At 42.1% G+C, this 26,378-nt stretch overlaps 1 protein-coding gene across 2 annotated transcripts in view; it reads left to right on the top strand.

Annotated features, from left to right (window-relative positions):
- Nucleotides 1-26,378, top strand: part of Tdrd7 (tudor domain containing 7) — a 69,357-nt gene that overhangs the window by 6,375 nt on the left and 36,604 nt on the right. For both annotated transcript variants that reach the window (XM_008847662.2, XM_008847663.3), the window contains exons 2-7: nucleotides 6,628-6,840; nucleotides 9,945-10,086; nucleotides 11,181-11,361; nucleotides 13,031-13,104; nucleotides 15,618-15,835; nucleotides 25,734-26,311. In XM_008847662.2, coding sequence (XP_008845884.1) covers nucleotides 6,634-6,840; nucleotides 9,945-10,086; nucleotides 11,181-11,361; nucleotides 13,031-13,104; nucleotides 15,618-15,835; nucleotides 25,734-26,311 — 1,400 coding nt within the window. In that variant the 5' untranslated portion in view covers nucleotides 6,628-6,633. The remainder of the gene's footprint in view (nucleotides 1-6,627; nucleotides 6,841-9,944; nucleotides 10,087-11,180; nucleotides 11,362-13,030; nucleotides 13,105-15,617; nucleotides 15,836-25,733; nucleotides 26,312-26,378) is intronic.

Here is a 26,378-nt window from a genome sequence, read left to right as displayed (position 1 = left end):
AGAAAACTTCTCTTGGGGAAATAGCTCTATTGGATCAGGCTGTGAGGCTTTTTCTTGATTGTTGAGTGGTGTGGGGAGGGTTCCACCCACTGTGGGTGGTACCACGCCTGGACAGGTGGTCCTAGGTTGAATAAGAAAGCAAGCTGAGCACAGACCAGAGGAGCTAGCCAATGAGAAGCATTCCTCCATGGTCTGTGTTTCAGTTCCTGTCTCCAGGTTCCTGCTTTGAGTTCCTACCCTGGCTTCTCGCAGTGATGAACTGTGATTGGGACATGAAAGCCAAATAAACTCTTTCCTCTCCAAGTTGGTTTTGGTCAGTGTTTTATCGAAGAAATTTAAAATTTACTAGGACAGAAATTGATACTAAAGAGTGGGCTCTTGCTGTGAAGGACCTGACCATGTTGTTTTGGGGAGAATTGTGGAAACATTTGGAACTTTGGGCTGGAAAAGCCATTGACTGCTCAGAGCTTAATGAGCTGTTACTGTGGAGCTTGTGACAGTTATGCTGAGAGAAATGTGGATGATGGGGGCCTGGCTTGTGATGTTTCAGAAGAAAGTCAAGACTTTATCAGGGAAGTTTGTGTGATATATTTTGGATTAAGAATCTGTGGAAGTATGGGGCTGGAGAGCTGTCTCAGCAGTTAAAAGCACTGGCTGCTCTTGTTGAGGACCCAGGTTCAGCTTCCAGCATCCATATGGTGGCTAACAACCATCTGTGATTCCAGTTCCAGTGGGTCTGACGCCCTCGTCTGGCCTCTGCAGGCATTGCACTTATATACATGAAGGCAATACACTCATACACATAAAATAAATCAATCAAAAAAGTTTTTTTTTTAAAGAGTAATCCTGGTAATGGCAAGTACAAAGTTCCTGAGGTCAGGCTGTCTCAGACATAGTCCAGGAAAGGCAAGGGTCCCATGCTGAGTGGGCAGAGTGAGTGACAGAAGATAATTAAGATAGTGCCCCATGGGCTCCTGCACAGACTGGCTTCTTGTTTGAGTGAGACAGGAAGGAATAGAAGGTTTTGAACAGAAGAATGGCATGATAGGGTTTAATATGAAGGGACCACTCTGTCTGAGGTGTGTGGTATGAAGACTAGATTCTGGCAAGTGAAATGGAAGTGGAGACCAGCCAGGAGGCAAGAGGTATTTCTGGCTTGGATTGGTATGGGCACATGAAGGTGGTGAGGAGTGGGGCGTGGTGGATGTCCACCAGCCAGCCATCCTCAGTGTCTCTTGGTGATGGAGCAGAAGGAGTAGGAACTGCTAACAGGGAGCCCTCTCAGACTGGGGACCAGGGGAAGAGCTTGTGCCAGGAAAGTCAGTGCTCACTATACATTGGCATTGAACTTAGATGCACAAGTAAAAGTAGGCCTGGGCACAACCTTCTGCAGGCTCCTGATCCTCTCCACAAAATGAAGTCAAAATATATCACCTAAGTGTTAACAACTTTGCTGTGGAAAATACTAAAGTACAGATGTCAAGAGGAGGAGGCATGTGTGTGGCATGCACCTTTCCCAGGTCAGCCCAGGAAGTCATCTAGAAAACAGTTGTCGAGAAACAAACTTCAAACTTGCCAGTAGTCAGGTGAGAAAGTGAAAAGTGAGGATGCACACTTCTGTGCCATACAAATGAACACTGGAATTTAAGTTCCTAGGTTGTCCTAGTTTGCTTTCTGTTGCTGTGATAAAACACTGACCAAAACCAGCTCAACAGAGGAAAGGGTTATTTCAGCTTACAAGTTACAATCCATACAGGAACCTGGAGAAAGGAACTGAAGCATGACAAGGAGGAGCACTGCTTCCTGTCTTGCTCCCTGATATGCTCAGCTATCATCCTATACAGCTCAGGCCCACCTGACTGTGGATGATACCTCCTATAGTACACTGGGCCCTCCTACATCAATCAGCAATCAAGAAAATGCCCCACAGACATGCCCACAGGCTAATCTGATGGAAGAAATTCCTCATGTGAGATTCCCTCTTCCTAGGTGTGTCAGGTTGACAAATGAAATGACATAGGGTCTCACCATACACAACAACAGCTAAACCATAACCAAGTCTTGGAGTAAAGACAAGACAGTTAGGGTAGTGACCATAAAAGAAGACATGCTGGGTCTGCACAGAGTCTTTGATGTGAAGGAAAGAGATACACCCAAAGAGGGTGTGGTTAGAGAAGCTAGCATTGGACTGACCCAGCTTCCCAGCTCCACTGCTCAGTGACAGTTAAGTCCTGAGTGCAGTGTGTGGCCTTCGGCCCCTCTCCTACCCTCCAAATTTAAAGGCCTTGTTTGCCCTGCTGGCAGATGTTATAAAGCAGAAAAAAGGAAGATCGAGGGCAACTTTCAGGGACAAGGATGAGAAACTGTTCTCTAAAGAGGAATGGGCAGGGAAGTCTGTAGGGCTGTCCATAGAACTCACCTCTGAGGAGCCTGCAAGGTGAGGGAGGCTGGGTCTCTCAAACCGTCTTTGTATTGGGGTCTCTGTTGTGTGCTAGTGATAGGTTTCTGTTTCAGTGAAAGATGAGTCAGAGACGTTCCCTGTAAGGTTTTTAAAAATACTTATTATTTTTATTTTACGTGTATGATTGTATTACCTGCATGTATGTAAGTGCACCCATGTCATGCAGTGCCCATGGAGGTCAGAAGGTGGCATTGGATTTCCCTGGAACTGGAGTTACAGATGGTTGTTAGCCACCATGTGGATGCTGGGAATCGAACCCGGGTCCTCTGCAAGAGCAGTCAGTGCTCTTAACCACTGAGCCATCTCTCCAGCCCCGACTTTCCCTGTAAAGAAAGCTATTGTATACATTACTGTACAAGTTTCTGTGAAGATCTGTCATCATTTCTCTTGGGAAGCTGCTTAGGAGAGTGCTTGCTGAATTGTATGGCAAGCGTATGCTTTACCTCCATAGAAACTGCTAACCTGTTTTTGAAGTACTGTTTTAGACACCAACCAAAAATGTGCATTGGTTCTAGTTTCTCTGCATTCTCACCTTCCCTTTGTAGTGTCAATTTTTTAAAATTGTGTGTTGTATACATGTGTGTACACGTGTGCAGATGTGCTCACTTGTGCATGCAGGTATGGAGGCTAGAGATTGACATGGGGTGTCTTCCTCTATTGTTCTTGTCTTTTTTTTTTTTTTCCCCTCACACTGAACCCGCAGCTCACTGTTTTGCCTAGACTGGCTGACCAGCTAGGCCCTGGGATCTGCCTGTCTCCGCTTCTTTGCACTGGTGTTATAGATGTGTGCTGTTATGCATGGCTTTTTATGTGAGTGCTGGGGAAGACATCTCCCTAACCTATCGGTGGTGGTGGTGGTGATGGTGATGTATGTTTGTGGATACGTGTGTGTGAGCACATGCACATTTGTGTGTGTGAATGTGGATGTTTGTGTGCCATGGCACACAGCTGGAGGTCAGAGGACAATCTCTGGTGTTGATCCTCACCTTCAGCCTTGTTTGAAACAGTCTCTTTGTTGGTTTTCTGGTGCATAGGCCAGTGTTGCTGACTTGAGAATTTCCAGGAGGTGTCTGCCTCATCTCTACTTAAGTATGCATTCAGGTCTTCGCTCATTTTTAATTTGTATTTTAATTTTTTGATTTATTTCTATTTTATGTCTATGAGTGTTTTGCCTGTATGCATGTAGGTGTACCTGTGTCATACAATGCCTGGCTAAGGCCAGAAGAGGGTGACAGATCCCCCTGGAACTGGAGTTAAAGATGTGTGCTAATTGTCATGTGGGTGCTGGGATGAACCCCGATCCGCTGCAAGAGCAGCCAGTGCTCTTAACAACTGGGCCATAGCTCCAGCCTCTTTTGGGAATCCTACATTGGACTCTTATTATTGACTTTTGAGTGTTGTATATGTGGAAAATACCAGCCCTTTTCCACATGCGTTATGAAAATGTTTTCTCTTGGTCTGACATGTCCTCATTTTCTTAAAATCCTTTGGAAGAGCAGGAATTTAAATTTTGATGAAATTAAATTTGTCAGCTTTTTCTTCTGCAGTTTGAACAAAAAGCCACTTTTTTCTTAACCCAGGGTCACACAGATTCACTCCTGTGATTTTTTTTCTGGACGTTTATAGTAGTGTTAACTTTTTCGTTTCTGACTTAGGTGACCTAGTCCACGTTAGCTTTTTCATGTGCTGTGAGGGTCATTTTTTGTAAATGGATGATTTTTGACTTCTCTCCATTGAATTTTCTTAGCACCTTTGTTGAAAATCAGTTGGCACGTATGGATCATGTATTCTTGAAGTGACAGTTGAAAGAGTTCATGTCATGTAGAAGGAAATACAAAGTGAAGATAGGTTTGCATTTGCTCTGTAAGCCTTGCTGTCAGTTAAGAATCATTTGTAATTAAACCCCTGTCCCCAAATGAACTGACATTTTGGTTTTTTAATGGACAAATAAGGAATCCAGAGTTATATGCTGTTCTTCTAGTGTCTAAGCCAGAAAAAGGAAAAGGCTGCCTATCTGGAGTTCTGTGCTGTCCAGTGTGATATTCACTAGCTACATTTAACTCACTTCCTTGGTCTTCCTAACCACATTGTAAGTTCACAAAGCCACATGTGGCTAGTGGTTACCACATTGGACAGCACAGATAGAAAATGTTTCCCTTCTTGGGGTGTATTACACATGTCTGTAATAACAAGCCAGGGGAGACTGAGCAGGAAGACTACAAGTTTAAGGCAAGTATGTTGAGTTTCAGGATAGCCTGGGCTACATGGTGAGACCCTTTTTTAAAAAGTTAGCTGGGTGTGGTGGTGATCTCTGTGAGACTGAGGCAAGTAGATCTCTGAGATGGTGAGTTCCAGGTTGGGCTCAGGGAGACCCTATCCCAACCCCCCCCCAAAGTTAAAAATAAACTCTAGGGACTAGAGAGATGATTCAGTGGTTATGAGCACTTGTTGCTCTTGCAAAGAGCCTGGGTTTGGTTCCCAGCACCCACATGGCAGCTCATAACTGTCTATAACCCCAGTTCAGGAGATCTGATGCCCTCTTCTGGCCTCTGAGGACAGGAAACACATATGGTGCTCCTACATATATACAGATAAAACATTCATACACATAAAATAAAAATAAAAACTGAGGGTAATGGTGCATGCCTTTAATCCTAGCACTTGGGAAGCAGGTGGATCTCTGTGAGATCAAGGCCAACCTGTTCTACATAGCAAGTCCAGGCCAGCTGTGACTACAGGGAGACCCTGTCTCAAAAAAGAAAACAAACAAACATAAATAATAAATAAATAAATAAATAAATAAATAAATAAATAAATAAAAATGAAATGTTACTTTCATAACAGAAAGTTCTGTTGGATAGCATTGATGAAGGAAAATTTAAAAATTGCTCCTGACTTTCCAAAACCTTCTGTCCTTTAGTGACAGGGTAAGCCGCTTTTTCTGGCTTCTTGTGTGTTATTCTGAGGTTTCTTCATTCTATTTTTTAGCCATTAGTCTAAAAAAAAAATATGAGCTGTCATTGACAGGTAAACATCCTTAACCAAGTCTGCTGTACTCATCTTCTAGGGACCCAAATTCACCTTCATTTTTCTCTCACTGGTCTTGTCTCCTGCTCCTGGCGCTTTTGAATATTTCATTCCTGATTGTCCTTTGGTCTGCAGGACACTGGGGCACCTCTCCCTTCTCCTATCTCTTCTCTACCCTCCTCCCTTTCACAGAAACCCATCCTTAGCCTTGTTTTTTGACTCCCTGGATGCTGAAGGCCAACGGCTCACACCAGCTCAGGCCTCTAACCCCAGTTCCTAGAGAACATATCTGACTGGCCCATGTACATCCAGGCTCCATGTGTCCAAAATGAATCCACTCTCCCCTTCTCTTGCAAACCTGCCTCCACCCTACCCTACCTCACTGTGGGTCATTGCTATCCACCATGCCTCAGCTAGCCACTTGGAAACCCCTGGTCATCCACACCAGTTAATGAGTTCCTGTGTTTTCTGCCACCTAATAACTTCTCAACTTGAGTTTCTGTTTATTCCTCATGCCCTGTTTTGAAGCCTTCCACATTTCCAAGCATCGTCACAATAGTACAAAGTCCTTTCAACTTATCTTTCTAACTGCTGAGTAGTAACCTTTCAAAAATTAGAGCCGATCATTTTATTTCCCTAATTTAAAAAATCTCCCTTAAATAACACATTACTTTGGACGTAATGCAAACATACTGTGGTTATCTCAAAGTCTACCCCTTTTCCCCTCTTCTGCTTGGATTCCTGTCCAGTCATGTCCAGCCACATAGATGCCTAGCGTTCTCAGAGCACTCCATGCCCTTCTCTCCCACCTCCACACCTCTACCTTTGTGTTCTCCCTAGCCACAGCCCACTGTTTCCCTCCTGGTCTGGCCATCAGGAATCCATGCAGGCTCCTCTCATCTGGGAACAGTGTTTGAAATCTCCTCCTTCCCTTCCCCAAGCCCTCTTCTGCGCCTTTCCGACTTTCCCTGCATTTTCAGTAATCTGTGCTTTTCTACTACTATAGATATTTCCCCATATTATAATCACGCAAGAGGTATTCACCACTAATTAGTGATATAATCTAACAAGTTTCACACTTGAAATTTGCATTCACAGGCCAATGAGCCATAATAGTAAGCTTCTCTGTTTTCTTATAGGTGAAGATGTTGGAGGCAGATCTGGTGTCAAAGATGCTACGGGCTGTTCTGCAGTCTCATAAGAATGGGATAGCATTACCCCGGCTCCAAGGAGAGTACCGGTCCTTGACTGGAGACTGGATCCCCTTCAAGCAGCTCGGTTACCCTACTCTAGAAGCCTACCTGAAAAGTGTGCCAGCAGTTGTCAGGATAGAGGGTAGTAGATCTGGAGAGGTAAGAGGGTGGTTGTCAGATTTACACTGATTTGAAGTCACCTGCCTGGTGCTTCTAATCTCATTCCTACAGTAGAAACAAAAGCACTAGCTGAGAGGTTTCAATCCGTAGTGATGGAGCGTGCCCAAGGCATGGCCTAGTGGCTTAGATGGGTAGTGAGAGAGTGCCCAAGGCATGGCCCAAGTTCTAATATCTTGAATTATTAAAGTCTTCTACTTGTAAAAATGAGATTTTAAACACACTAAAAGTTTAATTCTGAGCTCTAGACAGAGGAGCTACAGCGGAGTCCTAAACAACCACATCTGCTCATTTAAACCTGCTGAAACTGCTTTAATTTTTTTAATTGCATTTTAGAATTTATTTATTGGGTATGTGCATAGTCAGGTGTGTATACATGCACATGCCACAGCACACATGTGGAGTCAGAGGACAACTTGAAGGAGTTGGTGTCTCCTTCCACCAAATGGCACTTAGGGGTCAAACTTGGGTTGTCAGGCTTGGCAGCCAGTGCCTTTGCCCACTGAGCCCTGTTTTGCTAAGCTCACCAGTGACCTCAGTACTAGAACTGATGGGCAGTTTTAAGTTCTCATCATTGACCATACCCATGCCAGTTCCTGCTATCTGGACCTAGCTTGTTCCCTAGTTGGTCAGTTGTCACTTTATTCTGCCAACAGCCTCCCTGTGAACTCCCCGTTTCAGTTCTTCCTTTCCTAGCCTGCTCCTCCTCCATAAGGATGATTGAGTAGTGTCTTAATCTACCTCTCTGCTCTTGAGGAGGATGGTCTCAACTGTGGTGCAGGGACAGCAGCTTCATCTTTGCTTGCACTCTCACTGGATCAAGTAGTTTCACTTATTGCTTCCTGCCCATTGCACAGTATGACAGAAACAGTCAAACAAGAAACTCCTACCCTCCCTCCCCCAAACACTGTAGGTTTCAGGATGCCTTTCTCCCACAACCCCATGTTTGTTTCTCTCATTGTGAGGAGAGAGGCAAGGAGTAGAGAAGAAAGGGTAACTAGGTTCAGGAGACCTGTCAGAGGGAAAGCTTATCTGCAATCAATTTTTTTTTTGAGGCAGGGTCTCCCTGTAGCCCCAGCTGTCCTAGAACTCACTGTGTAGACCAGGCTGGCCTTGAACTCACAGAGATCTGCCTGCCTCTGCCTCCCAAGTGCTGGGATTAAAGGCGTGCGCCACCACGCCCAGCGGCAATCATTTTTATAAGGGAAGATGTAAATAAATTTCACTTCATACTTAGTACAGTGTGTGTTGGCTTCCCATATCCCCCCAGATTTAAGCCTTCATCTCCACCTCCCTGCCTTTGTAATACTTGACACAAAGTTTGGCTTCATTTCTTTCACTCTCTTAAAGAGTTTCTTGAGAATAAGAAATTTACTTTTTCAGCCTTCATAATTGATAGCTCATCAATATGTGTTGAATGCATGACAGATCAAATGTCCAAATAAATTAATAAACTAATAGTGCTTCATACAGTTACTGAAACATATTTTACTTTCTTTTTTCTTCCATTTGGGCATTTAAAATGTTCCCAGGGGATGGAGAGATGGCTCCACAGTTAAGAGCACTGGCTGCTCTTGCAGAGGACCCAGGTTCAATTCCCAGCACCTACATGGTGACTAACAACCGTCTGTAATTCCAGTTCCAGGGGATCCAACCCCCTCTTCTGACTTTGGTGGACAGTGTACGACAGGGGTATACATTCATACATAAAAAATAAAAATAAGTAAAATATTAAAAAAATAAAGTGTTCCCAGATTTGACTATTAAAATATCCCCTGCTGAATATACTTAGTCAAGTAACTTTTTTCTTTTAACTTATTCTTTTTTAAAAAAAAATATTTTTATTTTTTATTTTATTTTATGTGTATGAGTGTATTGCCTGCATGTATGTATGTGCATCCCCTGGGACTGGAGTTACGGACAGTTGTTAGCTGCCATGTGGGTGTTGGGATTCGAACCTGGGTCTTCTGCAAGAACAACCAGTGTTCTTAACCGCTGAGTCATCTCTCCAGCCCCTTAACTTACATTCTTGTAATATGTTCTGAAGAATAGAAACATCGCAGGGCTGGAGAGATGGCTCAGTGATTAAGCATACTGGCTGCTCTTACAGAGGACCTGGGTTCAGTTCCCAGCATGTACATGGCAGCTAACAACCATCTGTACTTCCAGTTCCAGGGGATCTGGCGCCCTCTTCTGGTCTCTGTGTACACTGCAAAACACAGGTGCACTTACATACATGCAGACAGGCACAGAGAAAGAATAAAACACAATAGTTACAACAACTTATTTGGGGCCAGCAAGGTAGCTCAGTTGGTAAAGGCACTTGCGGCCAAACCTAACAACCTGAGTTTGAGCTCTAGGACCCCCAAGTGGAAGGGTAGAATTGACTCCCTCAAGTTGTCCTCTGATCTAAACATAGGCACACACATGGCTACAAATAAATGTAAGTTTTCAAAAGAATATACTTTGGACTCAGAGAGAGAGCCTTGATGTGTAACTTGGAAGCTTGCTTAACTTTTCTGAGCCTTTGCTTTTCCTTACGTAAAATGGAGATAAATATGAGCTGGGTGTGGTGGCACTCACTTTTAATTCCAGCACTCAGGAGGCAGGAGCAGGTTGATCTCTGTGAGAGCCAGACCAGCCTGGTCTCTACAGTGAGATCCAAGCCAGCTGTGGCTACAGGGAGACCCTGCCTCAAAAAGATTTTTTAAAAAATGGAAATAAATATATCTTGTAGATATGAGACAATGTGTGCAGATCACAAGATGCGTTTGGCTCATTTGCTAATCCCATAACACCTATCCCATAATACCATAGTATTATTCATTTGCTAGCCCATAATATCATAGTACATTATAGATGCTTAATGAATGCCTTAAATGAAAATTTGAACTTGGAGAAATTCAGTGCACTAAATCACGCTTGATTCATTTTATAGAAAATATCATTTTGCTCTAGCGTTATCAAGGAGAGAGATTATTTTCATAATTTTGTATGTTTTGATTTGAGATATATAGACTCATTGAGACTAACTTTTACAAATTGGCTCTGAGAAATGTTCCTCTCATTCCACTGCTCACAAACAGATCATCTGCTATGCTGTGGCCTGCACAGAAACTGCAAGGATCGCTCAGCTTGTGGCTCGTCAGAGGACCTCTAAAAGGAAAACCGGTCGACAAATTAATTGTCAGATGAGAGTGAAGAAAACTATGCCATTTTTCCTAGAAGGTAAGATTTTTCTTTTTAAATTTTTTTTCTTTCTTTCTTTATTTTTATTTTATGTGTAAGTCTTTTGCCTGCATACATGTAAATGCACCAGTGCATTAAATGCCTTTGGAGACCAGGATCACCTGGAAATGCAATTACAAACAGTTGTTAGTTGCCATGTGGGTGCTGGGACCAAACCTGGGTCCTCCCCAAGAGCAGTAAGTGCTCTTAACCACTGAGCCATCTCTCTAATCTCTGTAGGGCTGTAGGCTAAAAATTTAAATCTGCCCCTGAGTAGATTGTCATAACGACTTAAAGAAATATTGCCTGTGCTCACTGAGTAGTTTGCTGACATCCACATGTCAGAAGAAAAATCCTGCAGCTGGGATTTCTGTTGAAATGACTAAACAATGATGAGCCTGACAGAAAATTAAATGATACACAGTGCAAATAGCTCAGCAGATTTTAAGTTTGGTGACAGCAAAATGTGCTTTCATTCTTTTAGGTTATTTGGTGAGAAGTTTCATCCAGAATATTGGAAACTGGGACATGAGTGTACTTAGCAGATTATCTTGGTTATAAGACATTTATTTTTCAGAGACACATGAGTTACATGGCATGAAAAAGTGTTAGAGACATCTCAGCCTGTGTTTAACCAATGCTTAACTCAAGGAGGTTATATTGGTCTAAACCAAAATTCTAAAGAAATAGTTCAATATTAATATGAAATGGTAGATGACTAAGTGTCATAATGAGCATTTTAGACAAGGCAGCCATCACTGTGAGTAAGTAGAGTTGGGCTTCTGCTGAAGGGAGACTGGAGCCCAGTGATCAGGTTCCAGGTAGAGTTTGAACTGACAAAGAAGAAGGCATGGGACTGAGCTGGCTCTGTAAGAACTGGTGGCTGCAGGGGAAGAGTCCAGGTGGTGAGCAGAGGGATGTAGTACCTAGTCTGGTAGGGGAAGACCCTTGTCCACTAAGTTCTCCCCAGTCTCTTCCCTACTCCAGCCCTCCAGGGGCCCTTCCTTATGTTCCACAGAAATATCTGGAGTGGGGAGCAGTGTCTACAGTTTGAGGAGGCCAATTGATTCTGTTGTGTCTACCTAATTTCATAGGAAAACCAAAGGCAACCCTCAGACAACCAGGATTTGCTTCTGACTATTCTTTCAACAAGAAGCCTAATTCAACAGTGCTGAGAGACAAAGGAAATACCCTGGGAGTGAAGTCTGATGTGAAAATGCCACCTTACCCCGACATTCCAATGCGGAGGCATGTGACCATGTCCACCAACAGCAGGTATCTGGATCCATCTTACTGAAAGGAGAAGCTTGGAAAGCCTAGGATAACAAATGTTAAAAATGTTTTTTCATATTAAGATTTTTCTTTCCCTCCTTTCTTGTTTCCCTCTCATCCACCTTAGTTCATGTGCATCATTACTAGTAAGTCCATTTTCCTGACTGCCTGAATGGCATTCTCTCAAAGTTCTCCATTCTGTTTCTTGCATACTGTGATTGTTCTTGATAAAATGCATTTTAAATGCACCAATAAGTTGTTCTAAGATGCTATTTTATGTAACTTAAAAGTTTTTTTGAAGAACTTTTCATATAATTAATTTGTAACTTTTAAGCAAAAATCTGATCTGGCTGTGTATTTCCCTTTGCTCCAATAATTGTGCCCAAGTTACACAGTAATTTCTAATCATGACGCAGAAGCACCTGACACGTATGCACCAGAGAACTGGGCTAGCAACAAGGCAACCCTAAAAGCCTTAGTTGGGTGCTGCCATTCATGAGCCATGTAAAAATAAGTTAATTATTTTATATTTGGGGTATGTGAGTTTCTCATTTGTCCAATGACAGTGTGAAACCACAGGATCCTGAAGTTCCTATCTGGCTTTTAATTTTATGGCTTTATGAAGTAGCTCAGAGGTCATGGGCTGCATCAGGACCACTGCCTGCTTTTCTCAATAGTTTGATTGGAGCCTGGCCATATCCTGTTGACTCGTTGCCTGTGGTTGCTTTGCTCAGTGGTAGAGTTGAGTGGTTCTGCAGAGCCCGCAGCCTGTCCTGTTGGCCTCTTGACAGGAAAAAACATGCTGAGTTCTGATACAGATGAATCAGTATCCCATTCTTCCAAGTTTACAAATTGTGCCTTTGTGATCTCATATCCCTTTAAATTAGTGCCTATTTTGGAGTGAAGATCAAGTTTTCCTCGGATGCTTTTCTTCTAGATACTAGAGTATTACAGAATTAAAATAAAAAAGTTTGGCAAAAAGGAATACATTTTGGCATCTTCTGTTGTGTATTCATATGCATTAATACACAGATGTGGGGCACTGATGATAGCCTATGTTAAAAAAAGTTTTATTAGTAGCCTGTATTCTGATAGTTTCTTTTTGGAATTAAAATATTATGAGGGAATGCGCTTCATTTGAAGTAATTTAGATTTTAGCGCACTATACTGCTCAAAATTGGGAATGTGAACATCGCTGAGCAAAATGCAGTCACCAGTCCCTTCAGTCGTGGTTCATTCTGTGATTCTTATACCACCACTCTCCCTTGCTAGTGCTAAGCATTGCCCAAGAGCCTGACTCGACTGAAATACAATGGAGGAAAAATAAAGTGACATAGATGTGTGTGGTTTCTTTGTCCTTGTCTTTATTTTGGTAAGAGTATGAGTTAGGCACCTATGTTTCTTCTTTGTCATGTATATAACTATTTGATCAATCTTTCTGCTCTACTTTGAAACTCTTGACTTCCAGGTTCCTAAAGAGACTTTCAAAGACCTTGTCTAAATTTAATTTTTAGTGTAACTTTCTCTGAGTGAAAATGAAATATGATGCCAGGCTTATTTTCATTTTTTAAATTTTTGGAATATTTTCATGACTTACTTTGCTGTTTAGTGCTACAGGGACTTTAAAATAGAAAGCGTAGTGTTAAAAACGTGGTATTCTTTTACACCTTAGGTTTAGTCCAAAGGCATCCTTGCCAGCACCTCTCCAGATGCATCTCACAAGGACCTGTACTAAGGAAATGAGTGGTATGTTTCCCAAATGTACATCATACATGCTGTCTTCAGGAATCTCAGGGCCCCAAGAAAACTATCTGCTGGTTGCTTTTGACACACACTCTCACCTTCTCCTCTAATTCTAACTTTTTAAACTCACGGAGTGAAGTGATTTCTAGACAAAATAATGCCTCCAAGGATATTGTCCTTCTGACTGGAGGCCTTTGTCATACCAGACCCACTTTGCCTTATGTATGCACGTCACCTGCAGAGATTCCTGTGTCTCCCCCCCCCCCCCAATTAGAGGGTTAGCCTTCAGGAGAGGGCTTTCTAAAGCCTCAGTGTAAGGAAACCACCTGCTCTAGTTTTAAAGGTCATAAATGTGGGGCTTAAGCTCATAAGGGAGTTTCAGGTACCCCACTACAAGCACAGAAATAAAGCCTGAAATCCTTAAAAAAAAGTTGGCACCATAAACCATGGGATGACAGCTAAGCATCTAAATACATGATTAAATTATTAAAGGTTATAAAACCTGAAAGGGCCGTTAAGAGAACAATAGGATACTTAATACAAGTCAAGGAAGCTGAAGGTTACACATGCATCTCTCACCATCTTGTTTTGTGCAACCAGTGTGTAAATCTACTGCTTACACTCTCACCCAGAAGGCAAGTTTACAAAGTGCTTAATGTGTGCACAGTGTAAATGTGACTGGACAGGAGTCCTGCTTGCAGTGGGATTCTTACTGAGTTCAAATTCCTTTTCCCTAAGAATGTACTTGGAGTATTTCTTAAGAAAGTCAGTTGAACAGTATAATTTTTGTGTAGATGAATTATTTTACATATGCATTTTCTGCCAGGTGTGGTGGCGCATGCCTTTAGTCCCAGCACTCGGGAGGCAGAGGCAGGTGGATCTCTGTGAGTTCGAGGCCAGCATGGTTTACAAAGCGAGTTCCAAGCCAGCTGGGGCTACAGGGAGACTCTGTCTCAAAAAGAAACGCCCCCAGCCAGGTGTGGTGATGCATGCCTTTAATCCCAGCACTTGGGAGGCAGAGACAGGTGGATCTTTGTGTTTTGGTCTTTTTGAGCCAGGGTCTCCCTGTAGCCCCAGCTGTCCTGGAATTTACTATGTAGACCAGGCTGGCCTTGAACTCACCGGCCCACCTCTGCCTCCTGAGTGCTGGGATTAAAGGCGTGTACCACCACACCCGGCAGAATAAGCTTTTTATTTAATAGGAAATGTGTATGGATGTCATAGACCCTTCTGCTCTCTGTGCCAGTCTGAGGTAGTGGGAACACATCTTTATGTACTCTAGTAAGAAGAGAGGAGTCAGTTCCAAGCATCCTCAAGGAAAACTCACTTTTGTTACTTGGCATCTTTAGAGACCAATGTCCCCAAACTAGACTTTATGTCTCTATTGATTTGTTTAAAACAAAATAAAATAAAAAATTACAGACTCTTAGTAGAAACAGTATCTGGTTAAATTGTGAATATACTTTTCATATACATAGTAAATTTTAAAATACTTTGATCTATATCCCAGTAGAATTTTGCACAGGTTTGAAATTCCTTCATAGTTTTTGTTTGTTTGTTTGTTTTTGTCTTTTTGAAGTAGGGTCTCCCTGTAGCCCCAGCTGTCCTGGAACTCACTATGTAGACCAGCCTGGCCTTGAACTCACTGAGACCTGCCTGCCTCTGTCTCCCAAGTGCCGGGTCTGCAGGTGTGCGCCACCACGCCCGGCTCCTTCATAGTTCTTAAAATACCAAACCATCAGCCCTAGTGAAGAGGCAGGGGTTTTGTTTGTTTTTGTTTTTGTTTTTGTTTTTTGGTCTTAGTGTGTGAACTTGGATATTCTGAGTTTTAAATTAAAAAAATGTGAGTGAAGAAAAAAAGCTACTTAAAACTTTGTGAAAGATAAATATTAGGGAGGTGAAAACAAGTCATTGTTATCTGTGGGCTCCAAATCTTTTGTTCATACTTATAAACTAAAGCTAGGGTTATTTTTATAGCTGGATCGATTTTGGACTTTTGTGTACTGCTAAATTATTTTCATCAGTAAAGGAGAAAACTGATCATAGTGCTGAAAACCTGAACAACTTTTTATCTTTTATAAAATGTCCCTCTCTCTTCCTATTAAGTTACGATTTTGAACTTACAGATTGGAGCTTGCCATTCAGCATTACATATATATGTCTAGAATACCTGAAATGTGCCTCCCTTAGTTGCAGGTAGATACTTTAAAAAAAAGCGTTATTATTATTATTTTTTTAATCTAGCAACTACCCTAATGCTCAGAGTAAATTATAAAGCATCCTTACAAAATAAAGGTACTCAGTTCCCTCTCTAGGGGTATCTTGACTCTACTGATAAAGATAGGGCTAATGGGACAAGGTGGTCCTCAGTGCTGCTCAGCTTAATCCTATTCCCTTCTAAAACCCACGGCTCCCATAAGCCCACAGCATAGCAAAGTTGGAGACACCCAGGTAAATGGGGGGTAATCTAAGATGTTAAGCAATTTGGTTAATTCTATCATTCTTTTAATTTAAAGATAATTTATATCAGACTGTTGAGAAACCAAATATCACGCCTCCTGCCTCTTACACTAATAAACTGGATGAGGTTCAGAACCGCATAAAGGAAATCTTAGACAAGCATAACAATGGCATTTGGATATCTAAGCTTCCACATTTTTACAAAGAGTTTTATAAAGAAGACCTTAATCAAGGAGTTTTACAGCAGTTTGAACACTGGCCTCATATTTGCACGGTACGTTTCTCCTTATTTTTCCCTTCTGACGCTCAGCTCTTGAGTCACTGGTCATGTTTCCCTTTATCCTGAGAGCACAGAGTGCTTCACACGCACAGCTGCCCAATCTGTCCCTAAGGTTGACACATGTCACTTCTTATTCCCACAAGGATGCCAAGATTGGAAGTACTGTTACATACTTTGTCTTAATTATTTTTAAAGTGCACTTAGTATTTTATAATATCTGCTATGTACCACTTTGTATTGATTGAAGGTCTATCAATAAACACTGACTGTTTTGCCATTTCAGTACTTACTGGTAGTAATTTTATTAGTCTCAGTTTTTATATACTTATTTTTGAGCGCTTTCCAAGAATTTTCAGCTGAACAAATTTGTGTTATTTACATAGTACCTTATTTTTTGTTTTTGAAGCAATATAGTATTCATATTCAAAATTCTTACACACTGTCCTCACAATAGAAACTTTACAGTGAAAGACATCTATCAGTTTCTAGACCTGCCTGTACTTAATTGGAGTTTATAAGATTATGGATGAGAACAATTTGTTAGACATTTTAGCCCCACCAGAGATAGACAACTAGATTCTTAGTACTTTCTAGATCTTTCTTAGTTCTGCACATAAAAATCTATTCTAATCTGTGTTAAATAGCAGCACTAACACTGTGTGGTGCTTCTGCATTTGTAGAATGAATATCTTGAGAAGAATTGTGTGCTTTAAAGGAGATCTTTGCATATATTTTGGCCCCCAAACCTGCTGGGTAAAAGTACAGGCTACTCTGTCTTCCTATGCACCTGGCCTAAGGAAAGCATGTATTTTTGTGACTACTTTTCCCTTTAGTCTCTTGGACCCTCCTGAGCCTCATGTCCAGTTCCAGGCAGAAGGCATTCTCCCATTTAGCCATCCTCTTTGTTCACCCCCATTCACATTACGCTGCTTGTGCCCATCGCTGCCCTCTGTTCTGAGAGTACAGGTGACTGAGCCGAGTGAGGGAAGTAGCTATGGAAAAAAAAATGATTAGGGCAACGTGACAAGTGTTAGAGTATTTCCACGTGAAGCAGGGCTGTTTGCTCTCTTGTAAATGCAAGAATATTTGCTGTCCTGAAGAACGTCCCTGCGGTATGCAAAGTGCAGGACTTGTTCTTAGAGTAGGAATCTTCTGTTTTCCAACTCAGTTTTTCCTTTATTTGGATATGGATTTCCTCACTGGATGCTGGTACCTCTATATTGATACAGCCCTCAACTGTCTTACTCCTGAGAGAATGTGTAAGGATGTTTCATCAGACCACTCTGGTCTTGTGAGGACATTTGAGCAGACCACTCACGGTGGGTTCAGGACCTGCAGCTCCATCTCAAAGGCGTGGAGTTCCTCTGTGTTTTTAAATCTCTTGACTTGCACAGACTTTATAGTAAATTGTCCGTGGCCGTAGTGCTTTTATGGTCAAGATATTTATAACATGTTGATAAACTCTGATAAGGAGTTCTTTTAGAGTAAAAAGTTTAAAAAAATAGCTTCAAACATTACTTTTTTGGTTACTTTATACTCTGTGATGATTATTAATGTTTGTATAGCTTAATATATGACTTTGGGGAAATGTCCTTGCTGTCCTGCATGGCTACAGAGACCCAGAATATCTCTTGCTGGAATTGTAGGTGAGAGATTTCCTTCTGTTGATGCTAGAATGTCACCTAAAATCAGTGGTTTCCCTCTAAATTCTAGATGCTGAAACAACTGCCTTTTTTGTTGTTGCTTTTTTTTTTTAGCACTTGGATTTATGTGCACAGAGTGATTATTTTCTGCGAGGGTTTGAGCATGAAGCAGAAATATAGTATCCCTTCCCTGTCTGTGCGCAGCTGTCTCTTGGCTTTGAGTAGGACTGTCTAGAAGTAACCACTGCCAGTGTGGGGAGCTGAACTCAGGCACTGTGCCAGGGATACCCCAAACCAACAGTCATATTGATGTCATTAATGCTTTTCAAAACCATTTTTTTAACTTCTGTTTTTAACTATGTCAAACAGTTATTCCAGGGTTATTTTTAACCAGCTTTAAACAGTTGCACCATGGTTATCTTCCATTTCTTCTTTTTGTTCTCACCTTCCTGAAAAGCAGAAACACTGACAGCATTCCCAGGGCTGACATTACACAAGCAACATGAGACAGTCTCAAAGGCAGCACAGAAAACAGAGACAAGAAATGGGCTTCTCCCTTGGTGACTTGTCAGATGACTGAAGAAGAAATTTAAGTGCGATGTATTTCTTTTTGTTTAAGTATTTTCTCCTCCAAATGTATGAGACAGTCTATATAAAAAAGATTAAAAATAAAGTTACAAAAATACAGATTCTATATAGTTCTCCCAGCCAGAGACACAGACTCATGAGATTTTCATTTCCTTTTAGAAGGGGAGCTTTAGCTTCAGGGAACAAATAGCAGCTTGGAAGTTTTACCTTCAGATATGCAGTAAGCTGTGTCAGTAGATGCCAGATGACTTCTTTTGGGACAGGATCTTGCTGTGTAGCTCTAGCTACCCTTATGCTCACTTTGTTGCCCAGGCTGGCCTTGAACTCACAGCAGTCCTCCTGCCTCAGTGCCCCCAGTGCTGGCCCAGATGACATTTTGATGCAGGCAGAGGATGCTTTAAATCTGTTGTCCCTAACCTTTTGGATCTCTCAGGTGGCAGAAGGTATGCTGAGCATTTGAAAGCTAGAAAGGTGTGAAATCATTAGTTGTGATGAGCCAGGTTCATGGTGTTCTGGGCAGCTTGTGAGGGAAGTGGAAATTATACAGAAGCTTGTATTAAAAATTCAAAGATCCTGAGATAGTATGCCTCCAGACGAAGGGTATGGAGAGCTCCCATCCAATCCTGGGAGGACAGGGGCACCTCCTAGCTGATCTAGAAAGCATGTCCTTTTTAACTGTTTAAATGTTCTTGACCAACATTTATAAAATACTTCTAAGGATGTTGGCCACTGACCCAGGTGCTAAGGTTAAAACAGAAAGCAAGACAGACACAGTCCTTACCTTTCCGGAACTTTCTGTACAGTGAGGAAAATCAGCATTTGACCAAATAATGCTAGACCTGCAGGTGTTCTGGTGGGCCTCTGGGGAATGGATAAACAGGACTTAGTTAAGGGTAGCGAGTGAAGAAAAGTACTCAGAGGAGTTGGCTATTAAATTAGAACCTGGCAGGGGAATGAGATACACTAGGGGAGAAGACCTCAGACAAAAGGAGCAAGTTACGCCAAAGCCCGAGACAGAAAAGCATCATGCTCTCAGGAAATTCAGGAAGAGAATGAATGGCTCAAAAGAAACTGAAGAGGCAAACAGAAGTCAGCTTGCTCATTAAAGTCATCTTGATGGAGATGAGCAAGCCCTGCTCCAAGCTGACAAATGGGGCGCGCAGGCCTTACTCAGAGCACAGCGTGTTGCAAATGGTAGTAAAATGTTACAGAACATACAGTGTTATGAGTGGGGGGGAAATGCCTAATTACACCCATTTTTAATAGCTTCCACAAAGACAGTTTGCTGTTAATGTGCTTTTGCTGTGTAGCATTCTCTTGCCCATTAGAATCCTATCACTGAGTTCTAAGTTGTTTAGTACTACAGTACCTCAGACTCTTAACAGTTTCTGGATTCTGTATTGAGTTCTGAAATAGCAAAGAGGCAGCAGCAGTTCTCTCACTCATACAGAGGTCGTTTTATGCTTTTGTATGTTCAGGAATCTGTGTTAACTTTAATTGTAGAATTAATTGTAGGAGATAATAAAGTACCTTTCAGCCCTTGCAAAATGAGTTGCCTTTTTAAAAAGCCTGATTAAAAACAAAGGCGGCGCTCCTCAGGAAGTGGAACGTGAACAGCTGCTCGGTCCACTCACATCACCTACAGCCTGTTCAGTGTTGCTGGTAGAAAGGGAAACCCAGGACTTGGCACACATCGATGTAACTTTTTAAAAATGGAATCTGATTTCCAGTTTTTCATCACTGGAAGGAAATGCTGATAAACACATTATTGGTACAAATTTTAAATCTCACTGAACATCTGAAAGGCAAAAGATAAACTAGCATGGTGGTAAGATCAACTTAGAGAGGCTGAGAAACAGTGTGCCATCCGATCTGAGCTACCCACAAGGCCTGAAGGCAACAGGAAGCATTGGGTCTGGAATTAGATCATAATTGAGTGGAAACGTAATTTAAAGCCTCAATACAGAACTGCTGCTCCATGGAAACAGCTGTGTCCATACAGATGCTTTGCAAAGTCATTGTTTAATTGGATGATACTAAGTTCTTACCGAATCTTCAAGAAAATTCTAATTCCATAGACACAGTAAACTAACTTCTGAGGCCTGTGCTGCACATTTAGCGGGTGTCATTTCATAGCTGTCAGCTTTCAGCATCCAAACACCCTCTCAAAGTGTCGATCCACTTTACAGAGTAACTAAATCTACACATGTCAAAGGGTTGTTGTGAGAATTGAATGAGATAAAGTTTATACAACAGCTGCTAGCGAAGCATCATAAACCACAAGTGTTCAGTAAAAGGCAGCTGCTATTTTTTGAGACATGCAAACCCACTGCTGAAGCAGGGGAATGCCCAGCAAACCCAAGAGGCAGTTACCTTAGTGAAAACAGGAGACGCCAGAGATTTGAGAAGAAAATTTGAAGTTGAAAAGAAGCAGCAATGAAGAGAAAGACTTGGATCTCCAGTCTAAGTGTCTGCTCCATCTCAGATAGGATTGCTCTCCTCTCCCCATCCCTGCCACAGGTAATAAAAGCAAGGAAAGCTGGAGCTCCCAGCCAGAACCACCTCCAGAAAGTTCTATAGGTGCAACTGGAAGATTCCATTAATTTCAGATATGTGAGCAAGTGCCTTAAGTTTGGGCCACACTGAAAGGAAATGACCTGATGTTTGTCCTTACTGAAGTAGCTGCCCTGTGTCTCAGAAAAGTCCTTGGTAAACAGTGGGTGGCAGTGAACCAGGGTCTGCACTTAGAGCCACCCATTCAGGGTCATGGAAAAAGATCTTCTGGGTAGATGGTTTGTGAATAGTCAGACATTGCAGCAACAGAGAACTTCTTACCTTCACCTCTAAGCCCCTGTGGAATGTGCCACAAATCCTACTTCTTAAACAGAACCCACTGGAAAATTAAAACTCCTTCTCAATAATGTTGGGGTTATGGTCACTGGCATCAGGAGATGCTACAGAGAAGGGTGGGAGTAGATGGTGCGGAGACTACGCTGGCTTGGCTTAGCTGGTCCCCCATGCTCTTACACGTTTCAAATGTGTACCAGTCAACTTGTCTTCATTATGGCTCTGTGATGCCATTGATAATTCCTCATCCTTCCTAGTTCTCTAACGTCCATCATTCTCACCTTCTGAACAACAAATCGTTGGCCAGTGTACCTGTGAACTGGCATATAACCTGTGACTCTTTGAGGTTGTCATTGTGGAGGGTCACCTCTGGGCCTTTTAGTCACTGCTGGGGCCAGATTTTTAAACTGGTTTGGTTTTGTTATTGTTTATTTCTTTTGAGCCCATAATCATGGCTAAGAATTTGAAGGGCTTAAAAAGTAGATCTACAAATTGATGTGCCTTAACTACACTGTCTCAAGTTTGTGTCAAATGGTGGCCGTGTAAAATCAAGTATAGAGTGTAATTTAATCCTTAACACAGAACTGCTGCTCCATGGAAACGAGGCTGTGCCCTTACAGATGCTTCAGAAAATCTCTTGATTTAATTGGATGATACTAAATTCGTAGATAATCCTAAAGAAAATTCTAATTCCATAGAGACAGTAAACTTAGTCTCCAAGGCCTGTTGCTGTCAATTTAGCAGGTAAGCCTTCGAAGGCTCAAAAAAGTTTGACTTCAAACATCTTAGGTTTACACAACACAGGTAAATCTAGAAAGAAAGAAGATCTTTCTGTTGGGGAGAAGACTGTTTCCGGGTGCATAGGATGAAGACGTACAGGTTCTGAAGATGTTGATGTTTTGTCTTTGGACCCACATCTACTAAACCTGATAGGTCTCCCTGAAGCTTTCAGAAAGAAGCCTGGAGAGGTATCAGAGTTCAAATGAGACAGAAATCAAACTCAACAGAATGAACTTGTAAGCATAGCAAGTTTAAGGCATATTTGACATAGACTCTTTTGGTGCTCACCAAAGAAGGTGGTCTGTCTCCGTGATATAGGGAGTTTAGTTTCTTAGTCACCTTTCTTTCCTTTAGAGAGGTGTGGGTGGGCACCCACATACAGTCTGCGTATCAGTCACTGGACTGATGATTTAGGGAATAGACATCCAAATTTAAAAAAAAAAAGTGCACAGCCACAAAACAAAACCTTGACAAGATTATGATTAGGATACTGAGTCTTAGCCTCCAGTAGAGGAAGCCTTTTGACATCTTTCCAGTATGGACCTGAATCAGGTAGCCTAAAGGAAGCAGAAACTGTAAAAGCCCCTCTTAGGAGATCTATCTGAAATGGTTAGCAGCTGGCTGCCACTTAGGAAATGGAAAAAGCCGTGCTTCAAGTCTGTGTTGACTCACCTCGGCTGTCTGGAAGCCCAGGAGGCAACTGCTGTCTTGAGAGCTGAGGCAGGAGAACTATGAGTCCTAAGTCTTGTCACATCACTAGAGCACAGTAAAAAACAGAGACCTCACTCCAGTCTAAAGACAGTTCCTTAGCTTTGGGGAGACTTGGAAAGTGGGGACAGAGAAATAGCTCTCTTTCCTAAACCCATTTGCCAGAAAAATATGCCATGCTTTGTGGAAGACAGCAGTCAGAGGAAAGGGCCAGGAAAAGCAAGTTCCATTTAGAAGGAAATTTAACAGTAAATGGGTTGAAGCTGAAAATTATTTTCATTTTAAGTTAACAGTTTTTAACTGTAACTTAACTGTAACTGTTTTATACATTTTCCCCTTTGAATTGAGGAGCCCTTAAGCCATTCTTTAAGAGTTAGTTAATGGAGTATGTGGTCCAGGCGTATTTCCATATCACTGAACTTATTCAGGAATAAATTTGCCTGAAGTGTTGAAGGTCTGAATTAACTCCAACTACTGTATGGCTCTGTTCCTCAAGGTCCATATGTGTTTAATCTTTGTAAACAGGCCAAATTGTTGGAGAAGAGATGGAGTTTAGGCACACAACCTTACCTTTTAAAATAAGTCTACTGCCATACCACCCTGAACGTACCCTACTCATCTGAAATAAGGAAGGAGCCACCACAATTTGGAGGGAACCTATAGTTAAGTCACGGGCAGAGGGGGTGACACCTTAGACAAAAGCATAAAACTGCTGAGCAAATAAGTCTGTCTTCTGTTTAGGTAATCATTGGACTGTTGCTGGACTTTGGATAAATTCAGGCTTTATAGGATGACTGGCAAAGTTTGACCTTAAATACTGCAGACAGACTTGGAAATATACTACTTCTAGATGACCTTTAAGGTTATTCTGGAATTAGTTGGGCGTAGTAGTGCACACTATATAATCTCAGCACTTGAGAGGTAGAGCCAGAAGGACTGGGAATTCAGGATCATCTTCAACTTAGTAACAGGTTTGAGGCCAGCCTTGACTACATGAGACCCTGTCTGAAAAACGATTATTCTGAAATAAAGACTAGAAAAAAGTAGGATTTATGCTCTTGCTCTGTGGCAACTCATTTGAAGCAGATGTAATGTCCCTAACTTCTGTCAAAACTGTACTTCCTGCCTGGAAGAACAGTGCATTGACCACGTCTAGAGATCACTGCTAAAGTTAGTGGAGGTCATTGCTTCTCGTTGTGTCTGGGGTGGAAATGGAAGCTTTCAGGCTGGGAGAGGGGGACCAAATAAACATTGAAGGATCTCGTATTTTCAGGTGACTCGTTGGAATGAAAAGCATCATAAAGCTGAAGGTCGTTTCCTGTGAGAGGTCAAATGAAGTCAGGCACTGTTGGGGAATGAAATCTACAGAGATTATTTGAGATAAATAAAACAGCCTTTTTGCTACTGCAGTCTAGCCTCCACCATGCACTTGAAAGGGCTAAGAAACGGTTGGTCTGTGAAACCAAAGGAGAGTTTTAAGAAGGCTCTGCAGCCTCATCTGGCTTTGGATATAGAGGCCTGCCATGTTTCAATCTAAAATGGCACCTGCTGGAATTATGTACACCTGAATTATTCACAAGCATTGTTTCCATTTTCCCAGAAAGTATATTTTCCAATCCTCCTTTGGATGGCTAGCCTAAATTCTCAGACCTCATCAAGTGTCCTCAAGCACAGCAGCAGACTGGCATTTTAAAACTGAAGATTTTAAGCCAGGCATGTAGTGCTTATAATCCCTGTTCTTGAGAGTCTGAGGCAGAAGATGGCAAGTTCAAGGCTACAGAGTAAGACCCTGTCTCCAGATAGAAAAGGGCTCAAAGTGTTGCCCAGTGGTAGAGTGCTTGCTCTGATTCAGTTCCCAGCACTGAAATTACACACACACACACACACACACACACACACACACACACACACACACGCGCACGTGCGCGCGCGTGCACGCACACAGATTTTAAGAAGTAGATGAACCATGGAGAGAAAGATAGGGAATATTGCAAATACCGGTACCACTACAGCTTAACAGCAGGAATGTAAATTATGACAGTTGACCTCACAGGACGTGTCTGCTGCTGGTAGCCATGCAGATCACCTCTTAGTGATCTCTTGGGCTTCTCAGACCTGGGATTTTTCCTGAGTCCTCATAACTTAAGCACACGTTGTCAGAAGAGTAAGGAGAGAAACCCAGTGCTTTACACTTACATCAGTATCATCTACTTCTTTTTTTACTTTGTTATAAAATTTAAAATTTATTTTTATTTTATGTCTGTGAGTGTTACACCTGCACGTAAGTGCACCTGTGTCATGCAGTGTCTGTGGAAGCCAGAAGAGGGCATCCCCTGGAACTGGAGTAATGGACGGTTGTTAGCTGCCAGGTGGGTGTTGGGATTCGAACCCTGGTCTTCTGTAAGAACAGCCAGTGCTCTTAACTACGGAGCCATCTCTCCAGCTCCAGTATCATCCACTTCTTATGTATCACGTAGAAGTAGTCAGACCAAAAGGGGTCTTTTGTCATTGTTTTGTATTATTTTGAGACAGGGTCTCATGTAGCCCAGGCTGGCCTCAAACTTGCTATGTAGCCAAGGATTACCTTGAACTCTTGCCTCCACCTCCCAGCTGGAATTACAAATGTATGTCACAATACCCGGCTCCAAAAGGAATCTTTATTCCTACATTGACCATGTCTTTTGATTTATTAAAGGTCTTCTCTGGTCATAAGGTAGTGCCTTTGTACATAAGTACCTGTGGTCTTTATTCCCAGACATTGTATGAAAAGCGAAATAAATGAAGTCTGTGTTCTTTATAGTAAGCTGTCCATTCAGCAAGAATATTCTGTTCTTGCTGAGCATGATGGTGAGACCTTGAATCCCAGCACTTGGGAAATGGAGGGGCTTCTCAGGACCCTGCAGGAAGAGGGGAGGTAGTGCTGTTGTACTTCAGTGTTCCTGGTTCTTCCCAGGGCTGTGTTCCTGATGGTCTTCATGACTTTACATTCTACCCTAGATCTAGTCCATTTCCTGCACTTCTGCTCTGGGTTTGTGGAGAACCAAATAAGCTGCCCATTGACTGGGCAGAAGCCTCTTGGTTCCCTAGGGCAATTTGAGTCTAAATGCCTCCTACGTGAAGTGAATGTTGTTTTATTTTCCTATTTTTCTCTGAACTTTAGTTCATGTTATTTGCAGGTGAAGGTGATGCATCTTAGTGGTTAAGAAGAATAAAATTAGACTTTTGTGTGTCATTAAACTGAAAACAGTGTTGCTCTCAAATAATGTGTTTTCAGGTTGCTCTGAAACACTAAAGTATCTGTCATTTGCTTTCCTTAAAAATTTCAGGTGGAAAAACCTTGCAGTGGTGGTCAAGACTTACTTCTTTATCCAGCCAAAAGACAGCAGCTCCTGAGAAGTGAACAGGACCCTGAAAAGGTGCTCCCATCACCTGCTCCCAAACAGGAAGCACCATCAAGGGAGAGCCCAGAAGTTATGCCAGATGTCAAAGAGAAAGTGGCAGAGCTGCTGGGGAAATACTCAAGTGGCCTTTGGGCAAGTGCACTCCCCAAAGCATTTGAGGACACATACAAAGTCAAGTTCCCTGAGGATGCCTTAAAAAACCTTGCTTCACTTTCTGATGTATGCACCATAGACTACATTTCTGGAAATCCCCAGAAGGCAATTCTCTATGCTAAACTACCATTGCCCACTGACCAGATCTTAAAGGATGAAGACCAAGCACAAGGAGATTTTGACATTAAGTCAATGATTGAACAAGAGTATTTGCAGATAGAAAAAAACATGGCTGAAAATGCTGATGTCTTCATGGAGGACATAAGCGTGCCTCCTCTCGTCATTCCTACTGAGGTATCCCCATCTGTATTGGTGGTTGAGCTGAGCAACACAAATGATGTGGTTATCAGGCAAGTTGGTTAGGAAATCAGTGTACTCTTGTGATTTGACTGTTCTTTGCATGGATGCTGTTAAATG

This window comes from Nannospalax galili, unplaced genomic scaffold, assembly GCF_000622305.1.
Source record: "Nannospalax galili isolate Female #2095 unplaced genomic scaffold, S.galili_v1.0 scaffold263, whole genome shotgun sequence".
Lineage (NCBI taxonomy): Eukaryota > Metazoa > Chordata > Mammalia > Rodentia > Spalacidae > Nannospalax > Nannospalax galili.
Note: the sequence above shows the minus strand (reverse complement) of the source record. Positions and strands in the feature narration are given on the sequence as shown.